The sequence below is a fragment of the Eubalaena glacialis genome, chromosome 12, assembly GCF_028564815.1.
Source record: "Eubalaena glacialis isolate mEubGla1 chromosome 12, mEubGla1.1.hap2.+ XY, whole genome shotgun sequence".
Lineage (NCBI taxonomy): Eukaryota > Metazoa > Chordata > Mammalia > Artiodactyla > Balaenidae > Eubalaena > Eubalaena glacialis.
Window position 1 is genome coordinate 57697408 of NC_083727.1, and position 15130 is coordinate 57712537.

Sequence of the window (15130 nt, forward strand, 5' to 3'; positions counted from 1 at the left end):
TGTTTGGTATTAAACGAAAAATAAATCCCTACTCTAGACTCCAGTGCTCACTTTATCGCATCATTTTCTTCCCAAAAAAACCCAACCAAACAACAACAACCACCCTTATATTCTTTATTACTCAAATATAACACTAGAGCAATTTTCCAAATCCAATTAAATATTTTACTGTAGTGAAACCAACATCAACATTGGAAGATTGGATAAACATCTGCTTAATAAACTAACCATGTTATAACAGACATTTACTGTTGGTAGTTATATTTTATGAGATATAATTTGACACCTGAATCTGCATAACTCTCTAGTAGAGATATTTTATCCTACATTTGAGAGGTTTCAAGACAGGTGGCTAATCTCTAGTCAGCCAGTGTGTATAGAAGAGCTTAAAAAAACAAAGTCCAAAGACTTGTGTTCAAATTCAGACTCTACTACATAGTACAGCCTTGTACTAGCTATTTAACCCCTTAGATCAATCCCCTCATATATAAGATATGAGCTAATAATAATTGTTTTCCAGTGTGCTGTTAGGCCTGAATAGTGCTGAAGTAATAGTAAGAGGTTTTACTGCTATGAATTGTTTCATTTGATTGATTTAGAATTATCTTTTTAGGTAGGCAATGCTTTATTCTGGAATGAATACTTCTTAACATCACTAGGAGAAATATAAATCCTTCTGCTATTTCCTTGATCTATGATGGACATTGATCAAGCTACTTAATCTTTCTGAGACTCAGTTTCTTTGTCTGTAAAGTGGAGCTAGTCCCTACTTCATTTGGTTATGGTGATGATTAAATAAGATCAAATGTGTAAGGCATCTCAGCGTACATGCCAGGTAAAGAACAATTTTTTTTTTCTCTTTTTCTTACTAGTTGATTTTAATGGTTGAGCTGCTTAATTGTTGATTTGAAGTTTATTCCCTCATTTCAGCACAAAACAGAAATATCTACTGCATTGATCAATATTCACATTAACAAACAGCATTTTAGCCATTTGAAAGTAACCTCGGAACTTCAATGTGCTTTAAAGATCATCAATATTTATATTAGTTTTCTTTTAAGACAATTAATTAAAGTACTTAGACCTTTTATCAGAAAATCACATCAAGGTGACTTCTCTGGATTTTTTTTTTTTAAAACCGACTGTGTAACAATAACACTTTGATTTAAAGAACAAAAAACCAGGGGACTTCTCTGGCGGTCCAGTGGTTAAGACTCCACGCTTCCACTGCAGGGGGCACGGGTTTGATCCCTGGTTGGGGAACTAAGATCCCACACGCCACACAGTGTGGCCAATAAATAAATAAATAAATAAATAAACAAGACAAAAAGACAACACTCAGAATGGGAGAAAATATTTGCAAATGAAGCAACTGACAAAGGATTAATCTCCAAAATTTACAAGCAGCTCATGCAGCTCAATATCAAAAAAACAAACAACCCAATCCAAAAATGGGCAGAAGACCTAAATAGACATTTCTCCAAAGAAGATATACAGATTGCCAACAAACACATGAAAGGATGCTCAACATCACTAATCATTAGAGAAATGCAAATCAAAACTAAAATGAGGTATCACCTCACACCAGTCAGAATGGCCATCATAAAAAAATCTACAAACAATAAATGCTGGAGAGGGTGGATAAAAGGGAACCCTCTTGCACTGTTGTGGGAATGTAAACTGATACAGCTACTATGGAGAACAGTATGGAGGTTCCTTAAAAAACTAAAAATAGAACTACCATATGACCCAGCAATCCCACTACTGGGCATATACCCTGAGAAAACCATAATTCAAAAAGATACATGTGGGCTTCCCTGGTGGCGCAGTGGTTGAGAGTCTGCCTGCCAATGCAGGCGACACGGGTTCGAGCCCTGGTCTGGGAAGATCCCACATGCCGCAGAACAGCTGGGCCCGTGAGCCACAATTACTGAGCCTGCGCGTCTGGAGCCTGTGCTCCACAACAAGAGAGGCAGCGATGGTGAGAGGCCCGTGCATCGCAATGAAGAGTGGCCCCCGCTTGCCACAACTGGAGAAAGCCCTCACACAGAAATGAAGACCCAACACAGTCATAAATAAATAAATTAATTTAAAAAAAAAATGCTAGAGCTACCACAAGTCTCTCAACTTAGTATTTCTTTAAAAAAAAAAAAAAAAAAAAAGATACATGTACCACAATGTTCACTGCAGCACCATTTACAATAACCAGGACATGGAAGTAACCTAACAGTCCATCAACAGGTGAATGGATAAAGAAGATGTGGCACATATATACAATGGAATATTACTCAGCCATAAAAAGAAACAAAACTGAGTTATTTGTAGTGAGGTGGATGGACCTAGAAAAAAAAAAAAAAGGTTCTGAAGAACCTAGGGGCAGGACAGGAATAAAGACGCAGATGTAGAGAATGGACTTGAAGACACGGCTTGGGGGGACTGGGAAGGGGAAGCTGGGACGAAGTGAGAGAGTAGCATTGACATGTATACACTACCAAATGTAAAATAGATAGCTAGTGGGAAGCAGCTGCATAGCACAGGGAGATCAGCTCGGTGCTTTGTGACCACCTATAGGGGTGGGATAGGGAGGGTGGGAGGGAGGCGCAAGAGGGAGGGGACATGGAGATATATGTATACATATAGCTGATTCACTTTGTTATACAGCAGAAACTAACACAACATTGTAAAGCACTTATACTCTAATAAAGATGTAAAAAAAAAAATTTCAAACTCAAATTTAATAAAGAAATTAAGAACTTAAATAATTTAAAGATTACCTGTTTCAAAATGCCTGCTGCCATTTCATGGCTACAATCAAAGATGACATGGAACTCCTTGCCTCTTTTCATTTCTTTTAGTAAGGGTTTTGCATCTTTTGTATCAGCAGGTAGTTGACGGATCTTAAGTCGAAGATTGTATCTTGATGGAGCTTTGATGAGCTCCTGCAAGCGAATGAGACCTTTAATGAAAAAGAAAAAAAAATAGAATGTTACAGAAAAAACAGAGTAGCTCATAGAATCACAAAACATACCACAGTGCCTGATTTCCTTGACCATGTACATGTGTACGTCATGATGTGACCATTGAAATTCCTACTTCAGAACTCCCAATCCCCAGTTATTTTTGTTAAAATCATTTCTCAAATTCTTAGGGTATTTCTCAAAGTATGAAAGACATACATGACTGTAAGTTAATGTAAATAATTTAAATAGATAAAAGAATATAAAATAAAATTGTTTCCCTCTCTATCCTAATTCTACTCCCAGTGGGTTGTCACTGTTGATGGCTTGAAATATTATCCTCCATATACTTCCTATGCATTTGCACATATATACATAGAGGGTTTTTTTTTGTATTTTACATCAATAGTTGTTTCATGACAATGTCTTATAGGTCATTGTAAGTTAGTGATTACTGTTCTAGTTTGTCCAATTAAGTTTTAGTGGACATAATTTATGTAATTATTCTCTATTATTACAAACTTTGGTTATTGTTTCTTGTTTTTGTTCACAAGTAATGGTCTAGTAATTTGGTATATATGTAAGAGTGATATACTTTTCTTAATAAAAAGACTAAATAGCCAGAAGTGTAATTAAATTACTTTAAGAAATAAAACTTTCCTTTGTATTGTTTTTATTTGTATCATTCTGTATTTCTTCAGAAATAAATATAACCACAGAAATTACTAACAAAGCAAACATTTTCCTAGAAAAGTAGCTCCTGATTATATGTTTCAAAAATATATCAAATTAATAGGTCCATTTTCAATAGGTCATAGAACTGTTATGCATTTTTAAATAACAGAGACAAATCAATGAACTTATTCCTTTATAGAAACTTTCTAAGTAATGAAACCCCTTAAAAACTGATATAAAAGATCCAATATATAAGAGTATGATAAGAAAAGAAGGATCATACAATTCTATTAGCTTGGACAAAATTAAGCAATTTCCTTTCCCCTTCTCCCCTCTTCCTTCTTATTTATCCCTTTTTCCATCTCATCTTTATATTTCTAAAACTCTACTTCTATCTTTCCTGAAAAACTACTTTCATAAATATTACTATGACAAACAATAATAAAGGAAAATATTTGTAAATAACTATCTGGAACTCTCTCTCTCTCTCTCTCTATATATATATATACACACACACACACATACTCTCTTTATTATATATATATAACTTTATTTGGAAACAGGAATTAAAAGTATCTTACTATGACTAAAAATCTACTGTGTATTAAAATAACATATGAGATCTAAAGAATAAAATCTAATCCTAGGAAGTTTTTTCATTCAGTTTTTAAATAAATAATAGATCCTCTTAGACATGTAATGCTATATACACTTTAATATGTTGCAACACAGTTAATAAAATTAACATGACTAATTTTCAGTATTTTTATCCTTGAGACATGCAAGATAAAAATATGTAAATTCATAAATATACCTAGTATCTTTTGCTTTTAAAATTTCGTCCCACCGGACTTGCCTGGTGGCACAGTGGTTAAGAATCCGCCTGCCAATGCAGGGGACACGGGTTCGATCCCTGGTCTGGAAAGAGCCCACATACCTTGGAGCAATTAAGCCCATGCACCACAGCTACTGAGCCTGCGCTCTAGAGCCTGCGAGCCACCACTACCGAGCCCATGTGCCACAACTACTGAAGCCCGCATGCCTACAGCCCGTGCTCCACAACAAGAGAAGCCACGGCAAGCAGAAACTCGTGCACCACAACGAAGAGTAGCCCCCGCTCGCCACAACTAGAGAAAGCCCATGTGCAGCAACGAAGACCCAATACAGCCAAAAAATTAATAATAAATAAAATTATAAAAAATTAAATTAATTCATTAAATAAAACATTGTCCCATAAAGTTTACTTCACTGTAAGTTATTTTAAATTTTTCATATATAAAATCCTACAAATAATATTTGCATAAATTACACAGTATAATACTATTATCTTATTTTGTTTTACAAATTTAAATATTTACTAACTATAGTAAAATAAATATTACATAATTAGTTGATATCAAATATACCCATTAAACATGATACAATTCAGTCTAGGGAATTATGTATATAATGAGTACAGATGTTAACACTGAACTGTACAAAGATGAAAACAAATATTTGAATTTATAACACCTGCTTAATTGTAGCAGCATTTAACATTGGGCTTATAAAATCCTCTAAAACATCTATAAAAGGCTGTACATTTCTTTACATATGGGAGTACTCTGTAACTAGATTAGAATAAATTCTTAAAGGGTAGTAACATTGTTTAACTACTTTTTATAAATAAACCTGAATATAATTGCTGTAAGGCAGTGGCTCCCAAACTTTGGAAGGTATGACAGTAACCTGTGAAGCTTGGGTACAATCTAAACAACCAAATAAGAATCTTCAGGCGATAGGACTCATGCATGTACATTTTTAACAATCTTTCCAGGTGAGAGATTCAAAGAGTGTGGCCAATTTCCAAAGATAGTTCTGGTTTCAGATAAGTGTCTTATGAGAGCTACCCTTTGATAGCTATATTGTAGGATAATAACTATTTTATATTAACTAGTAGCATAAGACAATAAAACAATTAATTCAAAGAACGATTTCCAACTTCATTAGGAAGAGTGAGTTAAAAAACTGTAAATACAACTGACTGTAGCAATAAGAGAGAGAAAAAAAGACATTCATTTACTCATGCATCAAATGTTTATTAAATTTTTACTGTAGGTCAAGCACTGTTCTAGACATTGAGGAGACAATGAAATATATAAGTAGACATATTTCCTGCCCATACCATGCTAAAAATATACAGGGGGACAAATGCTACTAAGCAAGCAATTATAAATGAAAAATGGCAATACTATTTTGATAGGGAAAGTACAGATGGTTGAGGAAGCATATAGCAGGATCACCTAACTCAGAATGGGAGTGTTCAGGGAAATTATCTCAAAGGAGGTGACCTCTAAGTTAATACCTAAATAAAAAGAGAAAGAATGGAAGGAATGGATGGAAGAAAAAACAGCTTTTATACTGGCGTGGAGGTGAGAGAGCATGGGCAAAGAATCTTAAGAAGCAAGGAAGAAGTGCTAACAAGTGTAATTTGAGAAGAGGGCAGGGATGCTTAGGATGCCCTTGTATTTTATATTAGAGTTAAGGCCTTAACTTAAGGGTGGTAGAAAATGCTCACTTGGAATCTGCATTTCAAAAGAATCACTCAGATTTTCACTATAGAGGACAGATGAGAAGAACTAAAATGGGAGGAAGAGTTGGAAGACAGTTGTAATAATGCAGGTTGGGAAAGGGTAAGGTGTGTGTTCAGGTCAAGACGGTAGGGAGAGAAAGAAGTGGAGGGACTAGAGATTTTTGAGAAAAGATGATAAGTGGTTGGCGAGGGAGAAGGGCTGAGTCAGGGAGGTTTCTCAGATTTCTGGCTTGGGCATCTGTGAGGAGAGAGTGCTTCCAGAGTGTGAGGTCATGGGAGGAGTCTTATCTAGATCAGCAGTTCTCAAAGTGTGGTCCACAGCCCCCTCAGGAGGGTCCCTGAGGTCCAATTATTTTCATAATAATAATAAGAGGTTATTTGGCTTTTTTACTTTCATTCAGTCACACGTGTGCAGTGGGGTGTTCTAGGGGTTACAAGACATGGATGATATCACGGCAGATTGAACGAGGAAGTAGATATAAAAATCCAACTACCTCCTATTAAACCAAATATTAAAGAGACTTATGAGAATGCAAAACAAAGCCACTCTTCTTATTACTTTTTTTGTTTTGGAAAATATAGGTATTTTTCAATTATTAAATGAATTAATAAATATTTTTAAATGTTATAATTTTATTACTAATATGGTAAATGTTTATAAGCATATTATAAATGCTTTTATAGATCCTCAGTGATTATTAAGAGTGTAAAGTGGTACCAAAACCAAAATGCCTAAGAATTACCAAATTGGATTATCTCTAAATTTTTCCTAGTTCTAAGTTTCTCTTATTCTCATTAAATTATTTATATAAATGCAGACTGATCTAACACCAACCTTGGATGAATAAACAAAAGAAAGCTACCCTTGGCTTACTTACCTCACAAGATTTTGAGCGAGTCAAATGTAAATTTGGGGGATTTAGTCTATCAGAGTAGCAATAGCCTGAGTGTTGAATGTGAATCTCAGTTCAAAAATCTATCATATGTGGATCTTTATGCAAGACATTGTACCTCTCTTAGATCTGTTTTGTTTTCCTGTTCTCTATAATAGGGTAAAACCATCTATGAATTAATATACAAAACACCAAAAAAGGAACTGGCATATATTAGATTCTCAAAAAGCAGCCATTTTCATTGTTGTTATTTGGGCTAAGAAGGAAAGAATATAGTTATTTTTTTAAATGTGCTGGTTACTAAATCTGTTCTTGGAAGTTATTTTGATACTCATATAGACTGAACACCTAACAACAACAAAATTTTAATCAAAATGTTGAGATTAAATCATTACCAAAGAAAAAGTAGCTATATAGTTATGGATTAGCTCAACAGTTCTGAATTGAAAAAGCTCAACTGACCCGAAAATAGAAATTTTCAGAAGTATAAAATCCACAAACAGCATTTGTAGAGTTCATCCTAAGTAAAAATATTGCCAAGCATTTTCAAGTGTCTTAAGAATTCATGTGGATAGTCCACTGAGCTATCAGGTACAATAAATGTTTACTTATTCTCTTCACACATATACATCCCTGCTGGCATTAATGTAACAGATTTCAGTTTGCCAGCTTCCCTGAGGAATAATATTGAAGGGCTAAAAATTTTTTACAAATAGCTGTTGTTAGTAGGAACTGCCATCTCTTACTTGAGAATTCAAGAGAAATGTCGTCTTTATTCATTCATTCATTCATTCAACATATATTTACTGCATATCTACTGCGTATAAGACATCATTTCATGTATAAATATAATGATTGGAATAATAGTATTTATTCAGTCTTTAACTGCATGACATACAGTTTGACTTTTACATTTTTTAATACCAAAGTTGTTTCTATAATGCGTTTCACATTCAGTTTTTGGAATCAAAATCGTTCAGCATTTCTATCAGAGAGAAGAAATCTAGAGAGGTGTTTGAATGCTGAAAGTAGAGTCATGATTTTTAAATTCTGGCTTTCCATCATCTCCTGCACAGGTGCTTGGAGTCCTCTCTCGGCTTCTAAGCCTTCATTGCTCTGTCCAGTGCTATTGTTTCTCTTTTATCCATATTTCCATTCTAGATCCTTTGCCCTCCCCACTGTTTGACACTTACATACAAATCCCTGTCTGAATTCTGTTATTCAGAACACCTTGAAAGAATAAGAGGAGGGCTGACAAAATGGGAGATGCATTCAAGACATCCAAAGAGTGGACGTTTACTCACCTACTTGAGTTATTTGATGACATCCCTGTAATTTAACATATGTGGGTGAGATTTTTATCCACAGGAAAAAGGGCTTAAACAGCAGGAATGTCTTTTAATTACAATACTGGCTATGTATTTTCCGCTGTGGATGGCTATCGATCTTCCTACCTACCCCAGCACTCCTCTGCAATGTATCACAGTCCAAAAATGCCAATTTCAGAAAGGATTACCCTAATCCCTCCATCATATACAAGTAAATATGCATGTTTTGTAAAATGAAACAGTTTGTCCCCTTTTTAGGAAAAAAGTAAGCCTTTCAAAATAATTGGGATAGTATATATGTGGTCCTATCCTATGGTTCTTTGGTCAAAATGGAGAAATAAAAGGACCCATCTATTAGATAAAATAAAAGGGCAAAATCCATTTTGTTGAAAATATGGTTAAGACAGATAATTTCCAAACAACCATTTTCAGAAATATAGTTTACTTTAACAAATTTGGCACCTGGTTAAGTTATTTAATGAAAGAGTAGAATTATAACACCTTAAAACAGTCTTTTAATTAAAATATCCCCTTTTCCCTAATGTAATTAGTTGATGTAATGATAATAAAAAAGAAACAGTCCAAGCAGATGGGTTCCTGAAAATCTTCTAATAAAGAAGAGCACCACATTGCAATTACCCCTTTACTCTGGTAGATGAGTAATGTTCTATTCCCTCTAATTCTATCGCTGATAGTACATTTCTTAAAGCTTTTTCTGCTTCCAGTTACTTTACAGTACCTAAAATCAAGGTTTATCTTAAGCCTTCAGGCGACAGAGGTCCAAGATGCTCTTGTCAGAAGTTGCCATCAATTTAGCTTTTAAGGAGAATCCAGAAGGAACATTTATGCACACTCCAGCTGGCACTTACTTCTAAAAAGATCAATCACACCACCTCTCCACAGGCCCAGTCTCCCCCAGCCCCAGGAAGGGAGTCCCAAGTTTGCTCCCATACCCAGGTATCTATTTCAGCAGCCACACAAACTAGAGCTTTGCCACCTGGCTTACTAATCAGGCCTATTTATCATTTCAGATAATGTGGTCTTTGTGCAGGCCAGACTCCCCTCACCCAAAATGCATTGCCTAAAAATGGCTCATCTACATTCAATCATCATCAGTTTTGGGTTTTTTTTCAGTTGAGAAAAGACAATTCATTGAAAGGCCAAGTATAACATTTCAAGGAGTTATTTTTATTGAATGTTTTATTTGTGCTACCGAGTGTTTTAAAGAACACTAAATAGAATATGTACACCAGTTATGGACCTTGTAATGTACAGTAATGCTGTAAATATAGAGAAGGGAGCTAATCATAATAAGAAAATCATAAATGGCTTTGACAGGAGAGGTAGATAGACATTGAAAAAAATTCTGTCTCCAAATTTTTGTCAGCCCTCCTCTCCTTGGGGGCAAGGTGAATTTGTTCAACAGTACAGGGAAGATAGAAAATAAAGAAAAGTGGGGTCCAGAAAAAAAAAAAAGAGAGAAGAAGAAAAGAGGAGAGGAAACTTCCAATGTGGTTTTCATCTTCTTGGAAAAGGGAGAGAAAGCTATGTAAAGTAAAATTAGAGGGCTGGTTTCCTGGAAAAATGCTAAAATCCTAACACTAACCTTACAGAGAGCAATTTCCTTCTCTCTTTTTGAAATTTGTTATATATTTCAAGAATGACAGAGCCTAATACATTCAAAACTGAAAATATGTAAAAACACTTCAGCTTGACACATTAGAAACCAAGTGGCAAATGAGTTTCAATTCACATGCCAGGGTCAACTGATTATTGGTGGCTTCCTGGAGCACTGTGTTGAGAATATTCTTTTTTTTTTAATTGAGAATATTCTTGAGACCAGTTCTGTGATCAGGGACATGGGTCAATAAGGGATGGAACCTGGGTGGTGGGGTAGGCAGGCATGGTAACACCATGTATTGGTCGTCCCTCTATTAAAATCTCCTCCTTATGTATTAGTGTCATCAAATCCTATCCACGATATTGTTTTATTGACGGCAAAGCCTTTCTATGCTTCAGAATGGAAAATAATACAGTGCAGACAACACATTTTAGGCACCATGCTCTCTGTTGAAGCTAGGATCCATATGGTTTGACCCTGAATCATGATGCATTCAAATAAGTAGAATCCAAACAGTAATTCCGACACTTACAGTCCCATGAAAACATTTAAAAATTGTATAAATATATTGTCTGAAGCAACTCATTAAAATTTTATATTCTTTCTCTTCTAAAACACCTCCAAATTCTGAAAACTCACTTTGATACATAATACATGTACAAGTGTATTTGTGTGTGTGTACACTCAGGCACACATGCATACACACATTATTCCTCTACTTCTATTTCTCTGGGAAATCTAATTTATCTCTGCCCTGACTTCTCCTCCAAGGAGAATCTGGCCATGATGCTTTTGTTTTTTCTGCTTGGCTCCCATTTGTAAAGCCCATACCACAAAGGCTCACGACACTGATCTAACAAAGCAGAAGCTTCCCAGGAAGGACTAAGTGGGAAATCACTAACTGGCAATCCCTGAATAACCTTTAGCAGATAAGTCATGGACAAAGGTTGAAACCTTTTCAAACATATATGAAACCCTTTCTTAGGTTAATCTTGTATGTTGCATCATGATGCCAAATTTCTGAAATATACTGTGGCATGGCAGTCTGCATCGGGCAGACATGAATCCCACATCATTAACGTTCTACTAAATGACTATAGACAAAGATATTTAAATATTTTAAACTTGAGTTTTCTCATCTGTAAAAATGTGATAATAGTAATTATAAACCATATAGGAAAAATCAAATGAGCTAATGCACAGAAATCACTTAGTACTGTGCTTGGAACATTTTAACACTTCTTACCAGTTTCTGGTAACCCCTATCTTGGAACTCAGAGATTGGCTGTGACATGGGTGCCTCAACAGGCCCTATTTGCTCCCTGAACCCTGCGTGTAATCTTGTGAGCGGTCTCTATCAAAATCTCTTCATTTCAAGTATCTAAGGGAAGTCTGCTTCCTGCTAGGAACCTAATTAACACTCCATCTTTACGCTGATGACTTCCAAATTTATATCTCTTGCCGACCCCTTCCCTGAACTCTAGACTCTTAAATTAACTTTCCTATTTGACAGTTGCATAGTAAAGAATTAACCTTACCCACAGAGAGGTCTGGCCTGTGCGCTTAGCTCCTGGGAGGTAATCTCTAAGCCCCAATAAGAGAACTTTGTTTATCTGGAGGCCTTGGGCCACACAGAATATCTACCAACGTAATTTATGGTAGGGGCTTTGGGTCATGAGATATCAGCTAAACCTCTGGAGGGGATAGCGACCTACAGGTGAGCCAAGCAATTGGTCAACCGTGTCTATGTGACCAAGCCCCAATTACAACTCTGGACACCAAGGCTCCAGTGAGTTTTCTTGGTTGGTGATACTCCATGCCTATTGTCACTCACTGTTGCCTGGAAAAGTTAGTACTGCCTACAAATCCAGTTGTTGGGAGAAGACGACTGGAACCTGAGTGTGGACCTGTGTGCCTCTTCTCTTGGCTGACCTTATTCTGTATCCTTGTCATAAATTGTTGTCATAAATTGTAACAGTGAGTATAACAGCTTTTGGTCATTCTGTGAGTTGTCCTAGTGAATTATCAAACCTGAGGGTGATCTTGGGGACTCCTGAATAAAGTAACATCTCTACCTTGATGTACAGTAAATACTACAAAGCATTCCAAAATTGGCTCTTCATCTCCTCAGTCTCCAAAGGTGTTCCTCCTTCACTTGTCCCCACCTATGATAAGGGCAACTCTTTATCATTCCAGTTAGGCCAAAAACCTTGATGTCATCTTTAATCCTTTCTTTCTAGCATACCTCACATCCAATTTATTAGAAAATCTTATCAAATCTACCTTCAAATGTACATAAAAAGCTGTCAACTCTTACTACTTTTAATACACTGGATTGAGCTATTATGATCTCTCAAATGGATTGTAAAAGCTTCCTAAGTAGCACTGCCCTTACATATTTTTATATCCAGGTGTAGCCAGTAGCAATTCATAGCCTACGGTGTTTATTTCAAAGGTCTGGTGAGTCAGTGCTCTGGATCTTTTAAGATGGAAAGGTGGGAATGAAGAAGCCAGGAACATACAGAACAGTTTTAGTTAGTATAGGCCTGGATACTATGAGGGCAGTTAAGAGGAAATATGCTCAGTGGCCATTGAAATCTGAAGTCCTTAGGCTTGACTCAACACATAAAGAATTCTAAAGCATGAGACACATTATCAGTGGCTTGTGATTCTCTGGGCCAAGTTGAGGGAAACACTGTACTTCCAGACAACCAGTCCATCTAGATGTGCAGTCCTCCTAGGTAGGGTCTCAGAGCTATAACCAGAAGTCTCAAGTTCAAAACAGGGGATGCACTACAATCCCCCAACCTCCATTCTTGTGACAAGCAGCCTTAGAGCCATGTTCCTGGTGCAACTTGCTGGAGCCAGGATGGGAGATAAGGATTTTGTCTTACAAATATTGGGTTGTGTATTCTGAGTGCTAATTGCCTGATTGCTGCTTTTGATTGCTGAAAGGCGAGGACAGAGGTTGGCATCCATTGTTTTAAACCCCATGAGCTTTATCCATTCATCTGTCATGGACACTTAGGTTGCTTCCATGTCCTGGCTATTGCAAATAAAGCTGCAATGAACATCGTGGTACATGACTCTTTCTGAATTATGGTTTTCTCAGGGTGTGGCACATATATACAATGGAATATTATTCAGCCATAAAAAGAAACGAAATTGAGTTATTTGTAGTGAGGTGGATGGACGCAGAGTCTGTCATACAGAGTGAAGTAAGTCAGAAAGAGAAAAACAAATACCATATGCTAACACGTATATATGGAATCTAAAAAAAAAAAAAAAAAAGGTTCTGAAGAACCTAGGGGCAGGACAGGAATAAAGATGCAGACGTAGAGAATGGACTCGAGGACACGGGGAGGGGGAAGGGTAAGCTGGGACAAAGTGAGAGAGTGGCATGGACTTATATGTATTACCAAATGTAAAATAGATAGCTAGTGGGAAGCAGCCGCATAGCACAGGGAGATCAGCTTGGTGCTTTGTGACCACCTAGAGGGGTGGGTTAGGGAGGGTGGGATGGAGATGCAAGAGGGAGGGGATATGGGGATATATATATATAGATGTATAGATGATTCACTTTGTTATAAAGCATAAATTAACACACCATTGTAAAGCAATTATACTCCAATAAAGATGTTAAAAAAAAAAAGAAAGAAAAGCAGGCCCATGTGGAATCTTGAGAGCACTGGCAACATATAATGTCCACTTTACTTCCTTGACATTGTGCTTTGCTGGGCAACTTGGATGTTGGCAAATGCTATTATCATATTTTCTTCTTGTAAACAATATGGGTAAGATTAATTTGGGGGTATTTCACTGAATGCTTTCTTTCACAATGTTAAGAGGTCAGACTATTTGTGACTGGTATTTCTTCTTTGTGCTCCCTGGCAATGCTGGATTCTACTGTGTTCCTTCTTCTTATCAGTTTGGAAAATGAGGAAAAATGAGACTGCGTGCCTGTCTTTAATTCTGTTATCAACAGTTGAGGGAAAACATACGTGCCTTGTATTTTGCCAAGGCTATCTTTTGTAAATAAACTGTCACTGTTAAAAAAAATAATAATAAATTCCATGAGCTGACACAGCTTCCAGAGGATTTAAAGAGATTAAAAAAAAAAAACGGGGGATGCAACAGGGGTAATGGGGACAAAGTAGACAGAGAATGCCAGAACTCCTACCATGTGCTTGAGGCTGGATCCAAGCTGCGAGACAAGCTCCACCCCACTCCACAGGGCGCCTACCTGGTAATGGCCTGCCGCAGAAAATGGACTGAACTGAGGTGTGTTACCTGTAGTATATCTCTGACCCCTGGAAAGCAGGGGCTGCCAGCCTATTACTCTTCTAGTTGATAGCAAAATATGTTTTCCCTGTTTCTTTTTTCACTGCTATGAGAAAAAGCAATTATGCCGTTATTAAAAAGCAAACAGTGCTTTTGATCATGTCAAAGTTTTGACAGTGCTTTTGATCATGTCAAAACCCTTTGGTCTCTAAAGACTTAGGGTCTAAGTTCAATATGTGCTGAAGTCAATTTTCTATTCAGAATGGTCCAGTTTATGAGAGCCAATAGAATTAATGTTGCATTTTCATTCTTTGCTTACTGCTATTAAAATTTGCTTACATCTGATTCATGAAAGAATAAGCATATTACCAACTGATTTCCAGCCAAGGTAACAAGTGCTGTGATCACTAGTGGTACCAGAGTCATGATAAGTGGCTTTGTCCTAGGCTAACCCAGCCCTAGATCCATCCTATCATTTAATTTTTTTTGTCCTATTCATATGGCTACTGAATGTGGGCCTATGCCTGGTGTAATGAGATAGGGCAGGTAAAAAGCTAGACAGTTTAATGAGAAGGCAGTTGTATTTCTTAGAACTCTTTTGGTAGTATGTGCAGATCTAATTCATACTACGCTGAGCAGAAATGGAGTTCACTGCTTCCCATAACTGAAAATAAACTCCGGGCCTGGTTGGAGGCAGAAATTCTTTGTTTGTTGCTCAGTTTTCTCTTCCTCTATGTTGCCTTCATTACCTCTTGACATTTCCTCACTTGATGGCACAGATGACCAACATAATCTCACACTCA

General features: G+C 36.6%; 1 protein-coding gene across 5 annotated transcripts in view; it reads right to left on the reverse strand.

Moving 5' to 3' along the window:
- GRIK2 (glutamate ionotropic receptor kainate type subunit 2) overlaps positions 1-15130 on the reverse strand; it is a 645523-nt gene that overhangs the window by 338253 nt on the left and 292140 nt on the right. For all 5 annotated transcript variants that reach the window (XM_061207627.1, XM_061207628.1, XM_061207630.1 and 2 more), the window contains exon 4: positions 2775-2956. In XM_061207627.1, coding sequence (XP_061063610.1) covers positions 2775-2956 — 182 coding nt within the window. The remainder of the gene's footprint in view (positions 1-2774; positions 2957-15130) is intronic.